Source organism: Diuraphis noxia, unplaced genomic scaffold (assembly GCF_037042655.1).
Source record: "Diuraphis noxia isolate RWA-SAM2 unplaced genomic scaffold, SU_Dnox_SAM2 contig0003, whole genome shotgun sequence".
Lineage (NCBI taxonomy): Eukaryota > Metazoa > Arthropoda > Insecta > Hemiptera > Aphididae > Diuraphis > Diuraphis noxia.
Window position 1 is genome coordinate 20,656,991 of NW_028301713.1, and position 19,309 is coordinate 20,676,299.

Consider the following 19,309-nt stretch of genomic DNA (forward strand, 5'->3'; position numbering starts at 1 on the left):
TAAATTTTGTGGGTGGTACAATGTGCTTATTAATACGTAAGGTTATACGCAAGGCCGTGTATCTATATAAAAACAAAAATTTCGAGGGAGGGATTCAAACCTTTTTTTTTATGAATTGAATAGTGTATTAGTGAAACACTATTATTTTAAAGTTCAAGATATAAAATCCTTTACCGTCGTTATAATCGAATTCATGAAAATATAAAATTATAATTCTTTATAAAAATAGTCATCATCAATAATCAAATATCATATCACTGCCAAAATTTTTCAACTTTTGAATTAATTCTGAGTGGTCCTAGTCCCCGGAATCCTCCCCCGGGTTAAGGACTTAGTTATACGAGTCTTAAAGCTAAAGATGATATAATATACATATACGTAATAATAAACGAGAATTTATACTCTTCGAGACATTTTGTGTGTGTGTGTATAATACAATATATTTAATGTCGTATTTTGAGTTCAAAATCATAGTTGTGTTATTAATAATCATTATAATATAAATACAAGAAACCAACTATCGTATGGAATAATAAATAACATATTATTTTAGTAATAATATTATTATTATGATTATATTATTATATTATGTTATGTTTTACTACATTGTACCGAATGAGGATGTAGATAAAACCACGCAGCACTAATCGACAGTGTACTGCAGCTGTTTAATATATAATATCCCGTAACGTTAACATGTCACGATAACGAATGTCTCTATATCACAGGGTGATTCACTGATCACCAACCACGAATGATAACCTCACAATCAAAAAAATGTTTACTGAAAATTGTTAAACATATTTAATTATTTCGAAAATATCGTTGTAACCTCATAAAAATTCAAATGAATAATTTCTGAGTTATTTTGATGTGCTTATTAAGTATAATAATAATTAATATCAGTCCTGAAAAATGACTATACAAAAATATTAATTAATACATCATACAGTAAATAAAAATTAATATTAATCTAGTACAAATTATATTCGCGCAGTTTCAAGAATTTTAAAACTTTAATAAAATAATATTAATTAGTGATTACTATCGTTTTCTAAATTCTAATCATCCAATCCTATTATCCTTATAGTGCACAATGCTAAATAATTTTAAAAAACTAAAGGTCTAAATTTTTATCTAGGACAATCAACATTTTCCAAAAAGTCATATTCTTAACAAGATTGTCATGCAAAAAAAGTGATCAGAAAGGGGAAAAATATGTTACAGAATCGCAGATAATTCTCAAGCAAAAAATCTAATATTACGATCGAGTATGTTAGCATGGGCCTTTGACGCCCTATATACTTAAATATTCCAAAAACCAGGATTTGAATATGTCATTTAAAGAAAAATAAAGGTGAGTGTGTTTGTCGAATCATCCTGTATATGACGTATGGGAAAATTACGGGAATGAATACAAAATCGTTAAGGCCAAAAATCTCATGTTTAACTCTACTATAGATATCGTATAATATAAAACTATATTTAATTATAAGATTTCATTATATAATTTTTAATGCGTTAATATTATACAGATAAATATATAAAAAATACTTTTATAGAAGACCTAATGTCCTCTCCACAAGCTTATTCTTTTTGAGATGATAATTTTATATTGTGTTGCTGACCAAAATTGTATTGTAATTATTATTATTAACCTTATAGATCTCGATTGAAACAATAGTTGTTTATAACATATAATTAAGATAATTGTACCTATAGTTTTTAGATGGCTCCAGATGTGTCGTGTAGTTAAAATGCTGTTGCAAAATGTCGCGTCAGTGGAAAATTTGGTTCTCAAACGTCCGAGAAACGACCCGTATCAAGAGGTACGTGATATAATATATTATTATTACAATTGTTTAAAACTTCGTATTTTTGAACGATTCGTTGCAAAATTTCGTAGAAATTGTCCTTGAACCAAATCCCCATAATATTATGGAAGATTGTCTGTCTATAATGATATATTGAATTATCATCGTGTTGAGCAGACGTCATTTTTTAATAGGCTTTCAATATATTTCACTAAAAACACAATAATTATAATAATCGCATTCGTCTTGAAATTCATGTTTTCTTCTTTTTATTATATTACATAGCTATGTGCTATATTTAAATTGTATTATATTAATATAATATGGTAAATATGGTAGGTTAGGTTTTAATTTATAAATACATGTGATATTCCTGGGCCCGGGAGTTGTGAAACCGACTTCTCGCATGAGGTTTTAAATATGCTTTCCAATTCATCCGTTACGATATTGTCGATATTAATACTATTGGATAAGGTTATAACTTATATTATTATACATAATTAATACGATAAAAAATTGTAATTCGAGAAAAAACATTTTCCGTCACACGCGTAGGTACATATATTATTGTATTACCTATGCGGTAAATTATAATATTATGCATACGCCACGCGGTGATAATCGCTAGACTTTACGGTTTATTAAGCGATTATCATTTTTTTTTGCACTTGTTCGTGCGACAACCGAAGCTGACCGGTGAACAAAATGTCCCTTAAAAGACAGACGACAAATTATGAATCGACATCGCATGTATTATTATTGTTATTATATTATTTTGTATGTTTTCGCGACGCGTTAAAATAATCGAAATTACATCAGATTATTATTTTTTAGCTTTACGACGAGCGCGTGCATATTAATTTAAAACCGAGAACTTGAATTAAAAAATACGATCGGCCAGCAGCGCTAGAATGTGCTAATAATTCAACTCCGATTTAATGAATTACGTCTACATACGACCATAATCATGCACTCGTAAAATTCGAAATTTTATCGAACCAGCCGATAAAATTAAACGAATTTTATTGTTCGCGAAAACTTGCTATGAGTTATAAAACGATCGGTTTTTTGAATTATAAACGATGTATTATATTTTTGTTATATTATACACTTTTATTCGTACCTGTGTTTTATGTTCTCAAGCTTTTTTATCATTATTCGTATTATATGAATTTATTATTATTATTATAGGTATCTTTACGCAAACTCACGCGTTATATTAGCGGGTATTATGCAAAGCAGAAAATCGCAGTTTTTACTAAAAATTATATTTTATAGTAGAATTATTTGAAGATAACGAAATAGTTTTTAAATCCATATTACATAATTCTCTGTTAGACATTTATTTTACTCGTATATTGTCGGTAGGTGTTCTGCAGTATTTCAACCAGCTATAGTCGCTTTGAAATGGTTGCAATTTTTTTATCTTAACTGAAGTATTTTTAATTAATTATTTAAAATTTAGTTAATAGAAAAAGAAAACAAATAATTGACGTTCATGATGCTCAGTAATTCGTTATATTATATTATATTTCTATCGTAATATTTTATTTAATACAACGAAATTGATGAACGAAATGCGCATGCACAGTAATATAATAATAATAATTTTAATAATGTGTTTCAACGAATCGTATAGTCTTACAATAAATATTAATAAAATATCATAAGAGAACACCACACCAACATGACGTGTTTGTCTCCGTCTTACAAACATACATCAATGAAAAAATTGTTTTGCGCAGAAAAAAACCAAAAAGGCTACACTCGTATCTTAGAAACGAAATTTTCACATTATTAAGTTGAGAATTTTTACTGTGCAATGTTGTTTTTTTCGACATCATAAATAAATAATAAAAAAAGTTCAAATTTGGAATAATAAATTTTTAAACAATAATAAGAACTATTTTCGCATTTGTGATATCGAAAATAAAAACCCCGTTGCACAGTAAATGTTATGTTTTTTTTTATAGTGTAAAAATTTCGTTTCTTAGTCATGACCGTAACCTTCTCTATTCTTTCCCGCACAAAAAAAATTGTTCTACATGTTGTACGCGTTTGTAAGACGGGGACAACACATGTCAGTGTGGCATCCTTTTAATAATAAATGTTTATTACACTGTGCGTATGTATGAGTATGTATTATAATATCTCTTTGAAACCATCGTTTATACATTTCTTGTAAATCAGTTATCGATATATTATTATTGTGTAGGTACACGCTTTATTATATAATAAATTATCATGTTAAACTTGGACTCCGAGACTCGTCCAACATACTAATATACTAAATATAATATATTATGATGAATATGAATAAATGTATAAATGATAAATCGATAAATATAATGTATAAAAAGTAATAACAGTTGAATGCATATTTTAATATTGTGTTATCATAAGCATTCATAAATATACGGTGAAAAACGATAGTATGCATTATACCCAAATAATAACATAAATTATACATTTATACACACCATTATGTACATTATGTTTGCTATAATATTATATAGCATTATGCCAATAGGCACACAATTTTTTGATCTAGTCTTCGGTCTTTTGGATGTATAATATATAGGTACTTTATATGTATAATATTATAACATATTGGTTTCAGATTTGATAATTTCAATATTATAGTTAAAACATTTGAAACGCCTTTGACCTATAATATTTATCTAACGGCCGATAAGCAGTAAACATTTAACCTAACCTATATATTGTTATGCGGTTTGAATGACTAGGTCTGTCTCTTCATATTATACATGTTCATATTATTGCTTTCTAAATCCTTGATTTTTATTTTCAAATACATTCTTATTTAAATTGAAGTGTTTGAATACAAAACGATGTATTGTTCCTAAATTGTTATCATAATGGTTGTTTAGACTTTTGAATAAATATGTACTATAATAATGGTAAAGGGGTTCATTCAAAACGTCACAATTTTATAAAAACGTTTTGTGTAAGATAACGAAAGTTCAAACAAATATTCTTTTCTAAATCACAAAATTAGTGTAACTTAATAATTATTATTAATTATTCTCAATTGTATAGATATATTTATGTATTATAAACTTAGTGGCTCATAAGGCACAAATGTACGACCCCCTCCCCAATATTTCTTTTTTTACTATATTAAGTAGAAAGTATTTACAAACATCATGATGTTAGTATGTACCTACCTAATATAAAAATTTAAATTTTAAACTTAACGTTTTTAATATAAAAGTTTATGATAATATTGTATTTATTGTTGAACATTTAAAGTGGCTATACTATGATAGTTGGAAAATATTATAATGATTTAATTTTGATTTAATAAAACATCTTCGAAAAAATATATATAATTTACAGGTAAAAAGGTGGTTGGCATTTGAAGAAAAAAATAAGTTTGTATTGACACTTCTTACGTGGTTTATATATCTAAATATTGAAAATATTGAAATTTTTAAGTACATATAAATATATAAATCAGAGTTTTGACCAAATGCATTATTGACAGATATAAGGGGAGATGAATAATAATTTATTGAATATGAATATTATATGATCGGTGAATCACCCTGTATATACTAATTATAAATGTATATTACATATAGGTTGTTCTTCAACGGTCGACATTTCTACACGAATAATATTTTAAATTATAATTATTATGACATTGTATATTGTAGCATATAGATTGATCGTTACTATTATTATCAATTTAAAGTCCAAATTTCCATGTATAAATATGTTGTAATGATAGTGTACCGAACGCTAGCGCTGATGGTGGACGGTCGAAGGGTTAAAGATACGCAATTTGTAGAAAAAATTCTGTCTTGCATAACATGTATAACGTTATAAAAGCATAATAATATAATATAATGTTTATATAATAGGTATATCGTATATACCTACATATTTACAGTACAAAATAATTTACGTTTACATGACGATTACGAAATGTTTACCATGTTTTATGTACTTACGTAATTTTGTCAGAAACTAGTGTTTGAAAATCTTAATTCATCATTTTTTAAATAGATTATAGTATTATTATGGATATGGTTGTGATTATGCGATTACTATTACTTTAAGTAGGCATCTAAAATATTTATGCAAAATTCATAATTCTTGCTAGAAAATTTCTAAAATTTCGTTAATTGTTTCTACGATACCTATACGACGGAGCCATCGTATTTATTTCCAATTCGTTATTGGTTCCTTGTACACTATTATACGGCCGTCGTTTAAATTGAGTTTGATGACGGTGTGTTTACGACCGAACAATAAGCATTTATTTTTTATTTTTTTTTTTCAAACGAGTATAAAGTTTATTTTACACTCAAGTAATAATAATGCTAAAAATATTATCGCGACAATTATAATAATGCTTAATACGTCAGACATATTATTGTGTTTTAAAATTTTTTTACGATATGATAAACTATGTAACGCTAGTCGAAATTCGACAATCGACAAACAAACGTATGACACTTGACGTATTAATAGGTAATAGGTATTAGGTATACCTAATATAATATATTTCAGTGAGACGGTATCTTGCTTAAGACAATAAGACATGTGTGTTATACCGGACCCGCGGTAATTGATAACAAATAAAAAAGTGTAGTCACAAATACGTATCGCGGCTGCCATACCACCGCTACTATAATATATAACACTAAGTATATCATTTTGATTATTAAGTGTCAACGTGATACATGGGAGTCTCAAGGGGGGGGGCTAGACGGGGCACTTGCACTTCCCATAATTTTGAATTTGTTTTCCAGAGCATTATCTGTAGCGCGCCAATTTGGTAAACATAGATTAATTTTAGTAAGCATAAAATGTGTAAAAATTCATCATTTATTTTTCAAATTAATTTTATCCCTCCCTAGTTAAATTTCTGAGGACGTCCATAAACGTGAAAAAGGGTTTAAGATCTATTTAATAGTGCCTACGGTTTCCTACATTGTTGCAAATTTAAAATGCATCATCTGCAGTTAAACGTGCTTAAATGTAATCTATATGGCCGGATGTAAAGCAGTCTTGACGATTGCATCCAAAAACTGCATAACTATTGTGATTTCGACTCTAAAAAATCGAAAGATGAAAACCGCACAACAAATGTGTTATAGATTGTTAAAAACTATATTATTGGCTGTTAGCAAACTTACCAATACACCTTTATATAGTGTGTGGTTCTTAAATTACTAATTTTGTTAAGTTTCAACTAGGTAACTTAAACCTAAACCTAAACTGTGTGATTTTGTGTTTTTTTTAAATCAAGAGTTTGAAGTTTTGGGATTTTCTTATAGCCTATAAGTGTATATTTCTGATTTTCAATACCTATATAATATTAATTATTGTTGTTTTATTATTATCACTATTCGTTTTTTCCTTTTTGCTTACCGCGTATAGGTATACTTATTGTGTATTCCTGTTTTTTTTTTTTTTTTAATTTTCAAACAGAATTTTTTTTTATTCGATAAAAATTAGGTGCATAATGATTTTTTGAACATAGTTTTACGAACCTAATCATTAGCCATATTTTTTTTTAATTACAGCTCATCATATCTCTATATATAAAAATAGATCCCTGTTTCCCTTAGTGATCGTATCACCCGTGAATGGCTGGACCGATTTCGATAATTCTTTCTTTTTTTGTTTTCGTAATTTTCAGGAGAAGGTTCTTAAGAAAGAAAAACTTAAGTTACGGGGTTAGACGAATAAGACGTAGGGGGTGATGCAATCACAGTTAGTAGAGCCATCCATCCAGCAAAAAATAAACTATTTAAATAAACAAAATAAATCATTTATTTAAAGTGAAAAGCCAGATTAGCATTTAGCAACAAGGCACAGAAATAAATAATAGGTAACGAAGTGCATGAGATCAGCTATTTTTATATTTATGCCATATTTTATTATATTTTTCTATTTCTATATCTATAACTAAATCAACTAGCTGAACCCGTGCGTTTCGTAGCCGTTAAAAATGTGTGTTAAATTCGTTTCCTGTGATTATGCTAGCAGAATATTTTTATACACATAGATAGATAACGGTTAAAATATACTAAGTAATAATCTTATCACGATTATTCAATTCAGTTTATCACTATGTGATTTTATTCGTTTTATCGGGTAAAGTTTGACAATTCAAATATTTAATTGAATGATATATCGGCGTATCCCTTTTCACTTAGCCTATCTTCTGCCCACAGGTCTAATATATCTCTGTACACAATTTCATCGCAATCGGTCTAGCAATTGGAATGGTATGTAATTCTGGCAATTTTACTTTTTCACCAGCACAGCACATACCTGATGCCTCATTCTTAAATCTGAATGCTCTGAAATAAATTATGCATAAGTTATCAATTTCTCCAATATATCCACGCTTGGACGAATACAGTAAATAAAATTATACCGAATTTCGTCACAATCGGTTCACTTATTGGAATTGGAATGCATAAAGGATAAACACAGACATCAATTTTTATAGATATAGCTAGATAGATAGATAGTTTGAGCCATAAAAGAGGTAGGATTTTAAACGGACTACGAAGTGCACGGGTTTAACTAGTAATATAATATGAAAGGTATTAAACTTTTGGAGTCCACTGTGTTTCTGTGTTATCACTGTCATTATACAGGGTGATTATTTTAACAAGAAAACACATAATTTTGATGAGAATCATTATTTTTGATAAAATAAATTTTAGTTTGTTACAAATAAATATTGTTTACGAGTTTTCTCGATTTAATTGTAAACTCATTTAAATATTAACGTATACTTTTAATTAAATATTCCGAAGGTGAATATTTAAATAAATTTGATAATTTGTGTGTTTTAAAGTTGAATTGTTAATGATGAGTACCTGTTTAATTATGATATTATTGCTATTTAAAACTTTTATTTCATAAGTGCGGAATATCACTTTGAAGATACAACATAGCCGTGTAGGCACCTCTGTTCCACTCCACTCCGCTCATCTAGACTTTAAATACTCATACATGAATTATAATATTAATGTATTAACTTCTAGGGATACCTACAATTGTTTGAAATTCGAATTTAAACATCAAAATTCTCTAAAGAATATTCTACTCTGTAATATAAAATTAAAAATCTCGCGATCGTTTGAATTTTTTAATTTAAAAAACAATCGAAGAATATAATTTTTTTCAAAAATGTTCCATCGTTGACACTTCGATTGTCTTAATATGTAAATAAATATCGAACAATGAATGCTATGCTGATAACCACCCAGTATACAATACGTACACACACAATAATAATAATTAATATTTTATAACCATATAAGACGTGGGGACATACGCTGCACTGAGTTGTGCGTTTGTGCGCGTACCTAATTAACTTGATTTCCACTCGTCACCAGTACAATATAAATACGTGTGTTTAATATATACATAATATATTATTGCATCGCTCAGGCATGAAAAGTTGTCGTTTGCAAACGAGTTTGGCACGCCAAATATGTAACAATAATTATGTCCATCGTTCGCCAAATTAACTGGATTTCTCAAAAAACATTGAAAAATGTGAGTAGACACACTATTAATACGCCACGATAATAATAAAAACACATGGTAAATTTTTCTAATGACTTATATTATATATTCGCGCTACGAATTTAGGTGTGTACAAATTGTACGTACCTACTATTATATATTATTTACCAATTTACAAAAAGTATTTACATCAAACGTCAATAAAACACCATGATATTATATACAAATATTATATTATAATATAGCACGATAATGTCTTCTCATTATTCTATATCGACATTACAGGTACCCCAAAGGTGCCTAAAATTGCTTGAATTAAAAATTTAACTGCATTCATGTTTCCGCAATTTAGTGCTGCAACCGCTTTTAGTGTGTAGACTATGGTACTTATCGATGATAAGTTAAACTGACGTAAATAATCGTATAATATCATAAATTTATAAATAATAGCAATTGATATAATTTTTTGTCTGGTCATAAATGTACTTTAAAGTATATAAATTGTATTTAATATTTTCTACCATAGTATACCAAATTGTACGTTGGGTTTTTTTTTTTTTTTTGAGAGAGAGAGGAACCATATTGCCGACAGGAAAACTAGTCTGTATCTTGAGGGAATTTACTAATTATAAATGCGAACACGTGACATGAATCAACAGGTTATACCATTCATTCATTCACTTTTTCCGTAGTGTGTCGTCATAGTCGCGGTTAGGTTTCCCTGATCGGTATCTTATGATAAATATTGATCGGATACAATGTTTATACTATGACAATATTATAATTTAAATACGAAAGGCCCGCTAAAAACCAGCAGGTCGTCTATACCTTTATACTTAGGGCACATGCGTTTGGTTTCGATCGGAGACAGAATATTGGTCTAATATAATTGTATTATAATAAGGCATTATAATAAAAATAATAGTTCTTACATATTTAACTAATTGAGTATTTCAGAAGAGTAGGGTTTCCTAAGGGTGAGATTAATTCAAAAAATGTATTTAGTCGCATTTCGAAAAATGATTTTTTGATTTTATTCCCAATATTAAACGACAGTTTGCTATGGTTTACGTTCACTTGTTATTTAATCAATTCGCTTAAAATTAATTTTTAAATGTTCAAACGTTTTCTTATCGACGATTAATTACCGGTGTTGCGGTATAGTTAAAATATCTAATGATTTTTACCAACAAAACTCCACACTATTATAGTGTCCCTTTACACAATAATTAATAAGTACGTGGTCAGCTTAGAAAATTGAAATATTTATTCAAATCATAATTATTTGTTTTATCATGAATACCTACGTGGCGATTTGTATTTATGACTTACGAGTATGCAAATCACCTTTTTTCCCAATAAAATCTATTAGTGCTGATTGCATGCCTGGTGTTTTTTTTTTAAATTATTATTATATTTTTTTAAATAAAATGTGCATGTACAAGAATTATTGTTATTCTGATTAAATATTAAGTAATTATTTATGCGTAAAATATAGCTGCAATGTACATAAATTGTACATTTAATGATATTTTTAACATATATAATATGTTAAGTTTCATAACTTGAGATAAAAATGAAATTTCAATGCAGCTAATAATCGGTCAGAGTATAATATAATATAATTAGGTGTAACTTGTAATATTATAGTATACTTTATGTGTACAGACTACAGCTGCGGTTGTGTAATACAAACTACAAACACATTCAATGATGTTTATTTCTTATTATTATTAATTTCTTACTTGTAAGCTACTGAAACTTACTTGCATAAATATTATCATAATTCATCAATGTATAATAATCAGCATATTTTATAACAATTTTACAGGCACCTATTTTGATTTCGGAATATTCAGCTTATCGTTGAAAAACTGGTGAAGTAAATGATGTATAATATGCAGTAATTGAAAACACGCTGTGCTACACATTACGGTTTAAGCATCACTCGGAAATTCGATTGACTCGACGCTTTGAAAAACCACGCCAGTCATAATGTAACAGGTATACCTGTTGATGTTACGATCTACGACACAACTTCGCCAGAAATTTATTATATAGACAGATTACTGCAATACACCGGATATACTCGTATACGTCATATCGCATAAACGGGTTATTGTAAGCCTATATTTTTCAAATAAAAATCATCGATATATTATTATGTATCTGGCTCAAACATAAAAAATGCCCGTTTTCAGATCTATAAATAAAACATTACCTCTAAGTATTTTTGAGGATCAAAATATATCTATTATCCAGACAGCAGAACACAGATGACACCACGATACAGCTATATTATGTAAACAGCACTGAAAAACCGTTTCAAAATCCCAAAACGAAAACCTATTGATTTGTCTTGATGTCAAATTATATTTTAACAAAAATTTGTCAACGATAACATTATTGCCCGACACATAATTGTTCAGGTATATGGTTATTCATATTATTCTCAAATTAAATAATGCCCAGCTTATTTTATGGGTAAATATTAACGACCTTTTTTATAGCCTGCTAGGTATTTCCTGACCGAGTTAACATCAAAAAAGGTGATCGAGGGTGGATAATAATTAACACTCGCATGAGTCTCACCTTTGAGCTCGAGCCGTTCGATAATGTCCAAGGAGTGCTGAAACTCCTCTTCCTTGCGCTCGATCCGGTAGAACACGAACGCGCCCAGGCACAGATAGCCCACGAACACGACGAACCCGACGATCCATCTGCCGATCATTTTATTGCTTGTCGGTCCGACCAGATCATCGCTAACCCGACACTAACGCACAGTTTGTGATTTACACAACACCCGCGAGGACCGCGTCCATGCGGAGGATGATGAATTGATGACGATATCAAGATCCTGCGGGAGGTTTAGGTACGTGTAGAAAATCACACCGATAATATTAATTGTTATTATAATGTTATCTATAATAGAGGTAAGACTACGGGTGAGTAGTATAAGAGTGAAAAGTCAGAAATGAAATAATAATAACAATAAATAATTAATAAAAAAAAAAAATTTTAAAAATAGAAACGATAAGAAAAATCGCGGAACGGAACTTAAATCAATAATATCGTATATTATAACAATATTATTGAGTCATTGTCGCCGGCGAACGGACGGACGCGCATTTGTCGTTCCGCTGGTAATGTCGGCCGGCAGTCATGTGTCGACGACGACGACAACAGCAACAGCAGCAGCTTTGGTGCGTATCGAATATTATGTGGTGCGGACGATGCATCCGCGGTGGACGACGAGGCGTGGCGGCGGCGGAGATAAGGACACAACAGTAATGATAGTAATACGTTATTATTATAATAATTTATAGCGATTGAAGAGGAAAGAGAACCGAAAACTCGTCTTAATCGACATGTAGATAAAAGGTGACATAATAAAGCGTATTGGCGTTTATTAGACCGCGCGAGCAGCTCACGTCATTTACCTATAATATACTATACACGCATAATATTTAATTATATATTATTTTAAAATACGAAATTGCTCTACTCCAAGTACTTGGTAAATTTAATAATAATAATACGTTACCGATTATGAATTATAACATTCCGTGTAAATGTGTAATACAGTCATTTTTGTAGTGGTGTTAATATTATCATATCACATAGATCACAAGTACGCCAAAACCGCGAGATTGTTGAAGCAAACTACACGTCGTTTTGTAGAATGCGTGCGCTTCTCTGCTATACAACAGGTTTTGTTTATTAAATGATATTATTATAGTACAATAATAATTATTATTACCGATGGTCCGCAACTATAATAATATCATCAATTGTATAGTCTGTAGTGTACTCGCCAAACTTGTACGACGATATCTATCGATGGACAATGGCGAGCGAACATCACAAAATAATTATATAACGAGTAGTTAACTTTTTTTTATTCGAAACAATATATCTATAATTGCTCTCCAAGTCCACTGTAAATATAATTCTTATAACTAATAATTCTCTTTGGTTTTCGAATAAAAACAAAAAGGGTATGTTATTTCATACTTTAATTTAATAATTTCCGACAACATTCTAATTCACACGTTTGTAAAAGGCTACCTATATATAAGACTAAATAATTTTAGTCTCATTACTGACTTATTTATTATAGGCTATGAATCACGATTAGGTATTATCATTTTTATTATTATACAGCGTGATCGCATAGTTATAATATATACGCATACACCTAATATTATTGTAGTTATATGATAATAATAATAATAGTAATGAATACGTACAATATAACAATAATTTATCAGGTAAACGCTGAGTTGAAGATGGATTTCTATTTTTTTTTTTATATACGATGTTCCTAGCCTAGACTATCTAAATCTATAGATATTATGTGCAGATTTGTTTTTGGCTATTTTAACATGATAAAGTAATTAGGTATAATTTATACAAAGGAGATAATAGTAAATATAATATGTAAATAATACAGAATAAGTAATAAGTAATAATAAAATGTATTAGAGTTCTATTTTTCTAAATGTATAGGTACTTTATACTGTTAAAAAAAAAATTGATTTAAAAATTAAAACACATAACCAATAAGCAAATGTTTTTTTTCTTTTTAAATTAGAACCAAGAGGGGGAGCGATCACATCTTCGCCCCACCCATTTTTAACCATCACTGGGCAGAGACGTTTGGCATAACACTGTGATAATGGTCCGCGATACCTCATAATATAATATATTAAATATAATAATTTGATATAAAGAGATGATTGTCGACCATTTATTTGCGGAAACGAATCGGAAGTAAAATCGAGATGAAAAAGGACATATAGATCGTTAAGTCTTGTTGGTGAACTGCACAATAGGTACGTGATTTTTTCAACACTCAATTCAATTTTGTTCCTTGAAAATCTCTTATGTCTCGGACGTGTATAAAAATAACATAGCGTTGTCATGCAATCAACTACTTATGGGTAGGTACATCGCGGAAATGTATCGGGTAAATCAAGTGGTTAAGTTCACGTTTTCGCGTGCATCCACGACCGTGGTGAAGGTCCGGAAAAGTGGCGCGATCCACGGACGGCAAGTTTTTTTTTTTGTTTCGTTTTCGAACACATAATATTATAATTAAATACTATAGAAGGGTTTTGTATCGCCGCTTCCGTGGTCGTCGTCGGCTAGGTTCATTACGATTTCGCATCTATCTCGTACGGACGAGTAGGTCTTTACTCTCGAGTATTTAGTCTCTACGAATAAAGACCTTTTGATCATCGTCGCCTTGACTTGTCGCACAGTTTACAATTTTGTCTATAATTTTCAAAGCCGTGACCGCTCTTGCAATATTTTGCACGTTCGTGTACGGAGCCGCATTCGTGATATTCGTGCCGACAATATATTACATCGTATAAAATAATAATTATATTACCGTGTCGGACACTCTCTATACGTTTAATATACTAATATGAGTCGTTTACTCATATCATTGTTATAGTATTATATAATATAAACATTATTTTACAAGACAAAACAATAAGCGGAGACGGTAAAAATATTTTAAGCTCTAAACGATACTGTAGTTCATATTATTATTTATTACTTGAATATTTGATACGATCCGCTAGGCAGCTGATTAAATCATCTACTATATATCGTGCGCATAAATCGCACACGTCAATATTGATTTTTATACAGCATTTTAACTCCCTGCAAATCGTCATAAAATCCTATACAAATTTACTAATTTAAACTGAAAGAGATAGCTTACTGTATTTCAGAAAATCATTCCCTTTTTGAACTTTCCATGCTGATTGTTTAGGTTCCGCGGGACCCGTCCGTCGATATTATTATATATGTTATCCCTAAACAAATTATTACCATAATATTATATATCGTAATATACCTAACATAATAGATAGAAGAAATATTTTGATAAAATATAATCTAAATATTGTGCATGTAGAACTCAAAATATCCATCATCTCATTGACACCGGCCTTTTACCATCGAAATTCGTTTCGTAGTTGATAAAACATGTATTTTTAAATTTATAAATTATAACTGTATGTTAAATATGATCAAGCTCGATCAACACGCCGTTCTAATCGCACGTTACAATAATACGAACTCCACTCAAAATGTTTATTAACAATATTATTACGATAATAATTTATGATTAATCACCCAAATTGTTTGAATATATTATTATTATACTAATTAGACGAGTTCGTTCGTAGGTAGGTACTGCAGGCAGGTTATGTATAAATTTACAAAGTACAGCTATACAATATTGTTGTGATGTTATTTTCGTGATCAGTCAGCAGGTCAACGTCTTCAAAATATGTTCCGGTATGCGCAAAAACTGATATTTTTACGCATATCTACGTGATTGAAATCGAATAATAGCGTAAATCGTAAAAGTATGTACAACCGATTACCAACAGTTGGGCGGCAAAAAACTTACACGCACACAATTACGTAACATTATTTTGATAAATGATGGCTACGTAACGTTCCGGAGAGTATTTTGCGAGTAATTTCATGTTGAATATTTTGAAATCACAATAATAGATATGGGCTTAGAGGGCTTAGCATGTATCCAACATTTTAACAAGTCTCTCAAACATTATACCAGCAAAGTACTGTATATTATGTAATATATTTATTATAAACACATATTATTTTCATCTAACTCTCAAATAATATGTTATTATTATTTTAATGATTAATAAAAAAAATGAACGGACTAGAGTTAGATCCGTTTCCTGAGAATTTCGCCTATCATTTGTTCCAATGAAATATAAATGTATAATATTATAATGATAATAATAATAATAATATGGTTATGGCAAAACTATATAGTGTTGTCGATACCTCGTTATGAAATTATGACGTCTCGCGCTCCTTAACTAATGATAAATATACGTTTATAATATTTATATTAAAAACAGTATGATCAAGATGAACGGTTATGGAATATTGAATCGAAGAATTTGAATCTGACAAATCAGAATGTTCGATATGTCACCTTCAAGAGTCTAGACCATTCGTCATGTGAAAATAATGTTTATTGTTCATTAAACAATAAATATAGGTACGGCACAGCGGCAACACTCAAAGATCAGTAAATATTAATATTAATACAATACAAATAATTGACACAAATATATCATTGATTTGTCGGAATTATAAGAACCATAAACGTTAGCTTAGGTTTAAACAGGAAACTAATGAAATCGCTTGTTTGACACAACAGGATTGGATTATTGCCACCGTGACATATACTGACATGGCTGGATATAGCAAATAAATTATCTACAGCGAGTGAAGCTCTGAAATTAATAAGGAAAATGAGTGATGGTGCATCAGCTGAACCAGATTATAAGAAGTCTTTGGAGGAAGCTTTAAGTTGATTCAATAACTCTATTAATTGCTCTTATAAGTAGGGTTCGGATTTTATAGAACTAAAAATAATTAAAAATATGAACTAATATGACCTAAAATAAGCGCTATAATGATATACCCTAAAGACGCGAACAATAAAAAATATATAAATTTGTTCTGTCAACGATTAAAAAAAAAATCCTAAGAATTTACGACAGAATATTCTACTAATAATAATATGACTATATATTATATACATATAGTCATATAAACTCATAATCGTTTACTTTTTGCTGGGATACTTTAAAATAGATTTTAATATAAACAAAAATGTGGGTATTTACATGATTCACACAAAATCTAATCAAAATAGTTGACAGACTATTTTTTATTTTTTTTATACCACATAATATAAACTAGATTCATGAAAACACAAAATAAAAACGTTATTTTATGCAAAGTAACAAAAAATAACTCCAAAACTTGAAAAATAGTACTGAAAACCTAAAATACTTCATGTATGCAAAAAAAATGTTATAATTGGTGTCCACGATGCATAAAACAAATTTGTATGAATTTTTATCTGTATTCTATCACAATTATAGCAAACGCTATAAAATTCGAGCTCTGGTTCTGGTTATAATACCTATTAGTAAGATATATGCAGGTATCTCGTAAAAACGAATTATAACTCGCGGTTGCCTGTTGCTATAATAATAATTATAATAACGTCACGTGACACAGTATAATGATGACGACCGTGATATTTATAAACGTATAATAATATATTGCCTAATTTCTGACACTCTACACCTGTCACCTGTGGCCGTATGCGCGTATATCTTATGATATGTTACAAAGTAGTAAAGGGTCAACAACGATGACAACAGATATGAAGTTAATATCATATTTGTCATCATCATTATTAAGATTGCGTGAAAACGAAACTAGTCGGGAAAAAAATTTCAGCCGGCATCATGATGCGCACATGTATACTGTCCGTTGTACGGTAGTCAGTAGAGTATAATATACAGTGTATAACTCGGCGGATGTAGAGAAGCGGCCCACTCTTTCCGGGACGGCGAAACAGGACGAAACGAATATAGAATTAAGCTCGGAATCAGAAAAACAAAACCACTGCAGTTGTTGTACGTATACATATGACATATTTTATACAGGGTGCTTCACCAAGCACGCTCATTCCTCACATCACTCCCACTTTTTTCTACTTTGATAACTCAGTTATTCTATATAGAGATACAAATTTCTATTTATCAAATGACAACCTTCCTCTATTCTATGCTGTAAATTACTTGGCGAATAATTTTTTAAACATTTTGGCAAATAAAAATTCAAACCAGTAGCTTTACTAAAGATTATAAGGCTCCAATAATCATTTATCTGTAATAAACCATTGATAGATGTATCATGCTGAATTCCAATACGAACCCTAATTTTCTTTATCCTTGAAATACTTAATTTTTATGTTGTAAAAAAATTTTTCATTCACATTTATTAATAATAAAGCATTAGATAAGTAATTTTTATTGATATTAATATGTACAGAACATAATATATACAACAAAAATAATATGTAGAACACATGACGTATTCAATCGTGAGATTTACAAAATAAAGCGTTTGTGTCGAATAAACATAAATCAATAGAGATAAAAAAAAAAAATAGTAATCAGATTAAGAAGAAGTCGGGAAATGTGTGTACTATAGTCGATCTCGTATTGGCTAGAAAAATAATGAAGCGAAGTAGAATATAATATCAATCAAACAGATTAATATAATTCAATATAAGAATGACAAACACACATTTGTAGGATTCAATAAAAATATTATAAAATTATGCTATACACAGAAATAAGTCAGATTATGGAAGAGGGGGAAGTAAACCATCACAATTATTAAAGTAAGTGATTCATTATTTGAACGCAGTAATAAAATCCACACAAAATTATTGCTGTAGTTTAACATACGATATTCAAACCATAAATAATTTTTAACAGTTTTTTGGTTGAAGTTACAATTTTGAAAATATAATGTTAATGCACTACATATTTTTTAATACAATAATGTAGATGAAGTGCATAGAAATACATAAAAAAAAAACATTTTCAAACAAGATGAGCGTCAAATTTCATTCACTTCATAGATAACAACGTATTCGTTTAATATGATAATATTATTCTCAATGATTAAAATGTTAGAAGGTAGGTAATTATTTTACATTAAATCATTATTTTTTTCTTCTAATGTCATGATGGTAAAAATATTGATTTTATCGTTATGGTAAAACATAATCATGCAAAAAATTATCAAATTATTATGATAATGGTAACAAACACTGATTAGTAATCAGTGATTACTATGTATAAACGTTAGTCGTTCAAAGCTATTAAAATTGCCTATACCAAACCCCTTCAATTCCGATATGATGCTGTTTTAATGACAATGTCATCGTTTATTTTTTTTTTTTAATTCCATACAGTAAACCCTGTTTCGTACCCGATAATTGATGATATTATTTTCCTCTCACATCTACATCACTTTTTTCACTTTAATATTAGATATTAAATTATAGCAGAAAAAAATCATTTTGTTGCAATTTG

At 29.3% G+C, this 19,309-nt stretch overlaps 1 protein-coding gene and 1 long non-coding RNA gene across 3 annotated transcripts in view; one reads left to right on the forward strand and one right to left on the reverse strand.

Annotated features, from left to right (window-relative positions):
• Ork1 (open rectifier K[+] channel 1) overlaps window positions 1-13,276 on the reverse strand; it is a 28,741-nt gene extending 15,465 nt beyond the window's left edge. Inside the window, exons 1-3 of one of the 2 annotated variants that reach the window (XM_089222983.1) lie at window positions 13,099-13,276; window positions 12,883-13,034; window positions 11,931-12,195 (exon numbers count right to left, since the gene is read on the reverse strand). In XM_089222983.1, the coding sequence (XP_089079109.1) occupies window positions 11,931-12,069 (139 nt within the window). In that variant the 5' untranslated portion in view covers window positions 12,070-12,195; window positions 12,883-13,034; window positions 13,099-13,276. Of the gene's footprint in view, window positions 1-11,930; window positions 12,196-12,882; window positions 13,038-13,098 lie in introns of both variants that reach the window. The other variant, XM_015520449.2, reaches the window with a different exon arrangement.
• Window positions 1,150-11,962, forward strand: LOC149057017 (uncharacterized). Its single transcript, XR_016190857.1, has 5 exons — window positions 1,150-1,357; window positions 1,723-1,829; window positions 11,170-11,459; window positions 11,540-11,767; window positions 11,849-11,962. It is a non-coding gene; the product is annotated as an uncharacterized LOC149057017 (long non-coding RNA).
• Window positions 13,277-19,309: the final 6,033 nt, after the last annotated feature.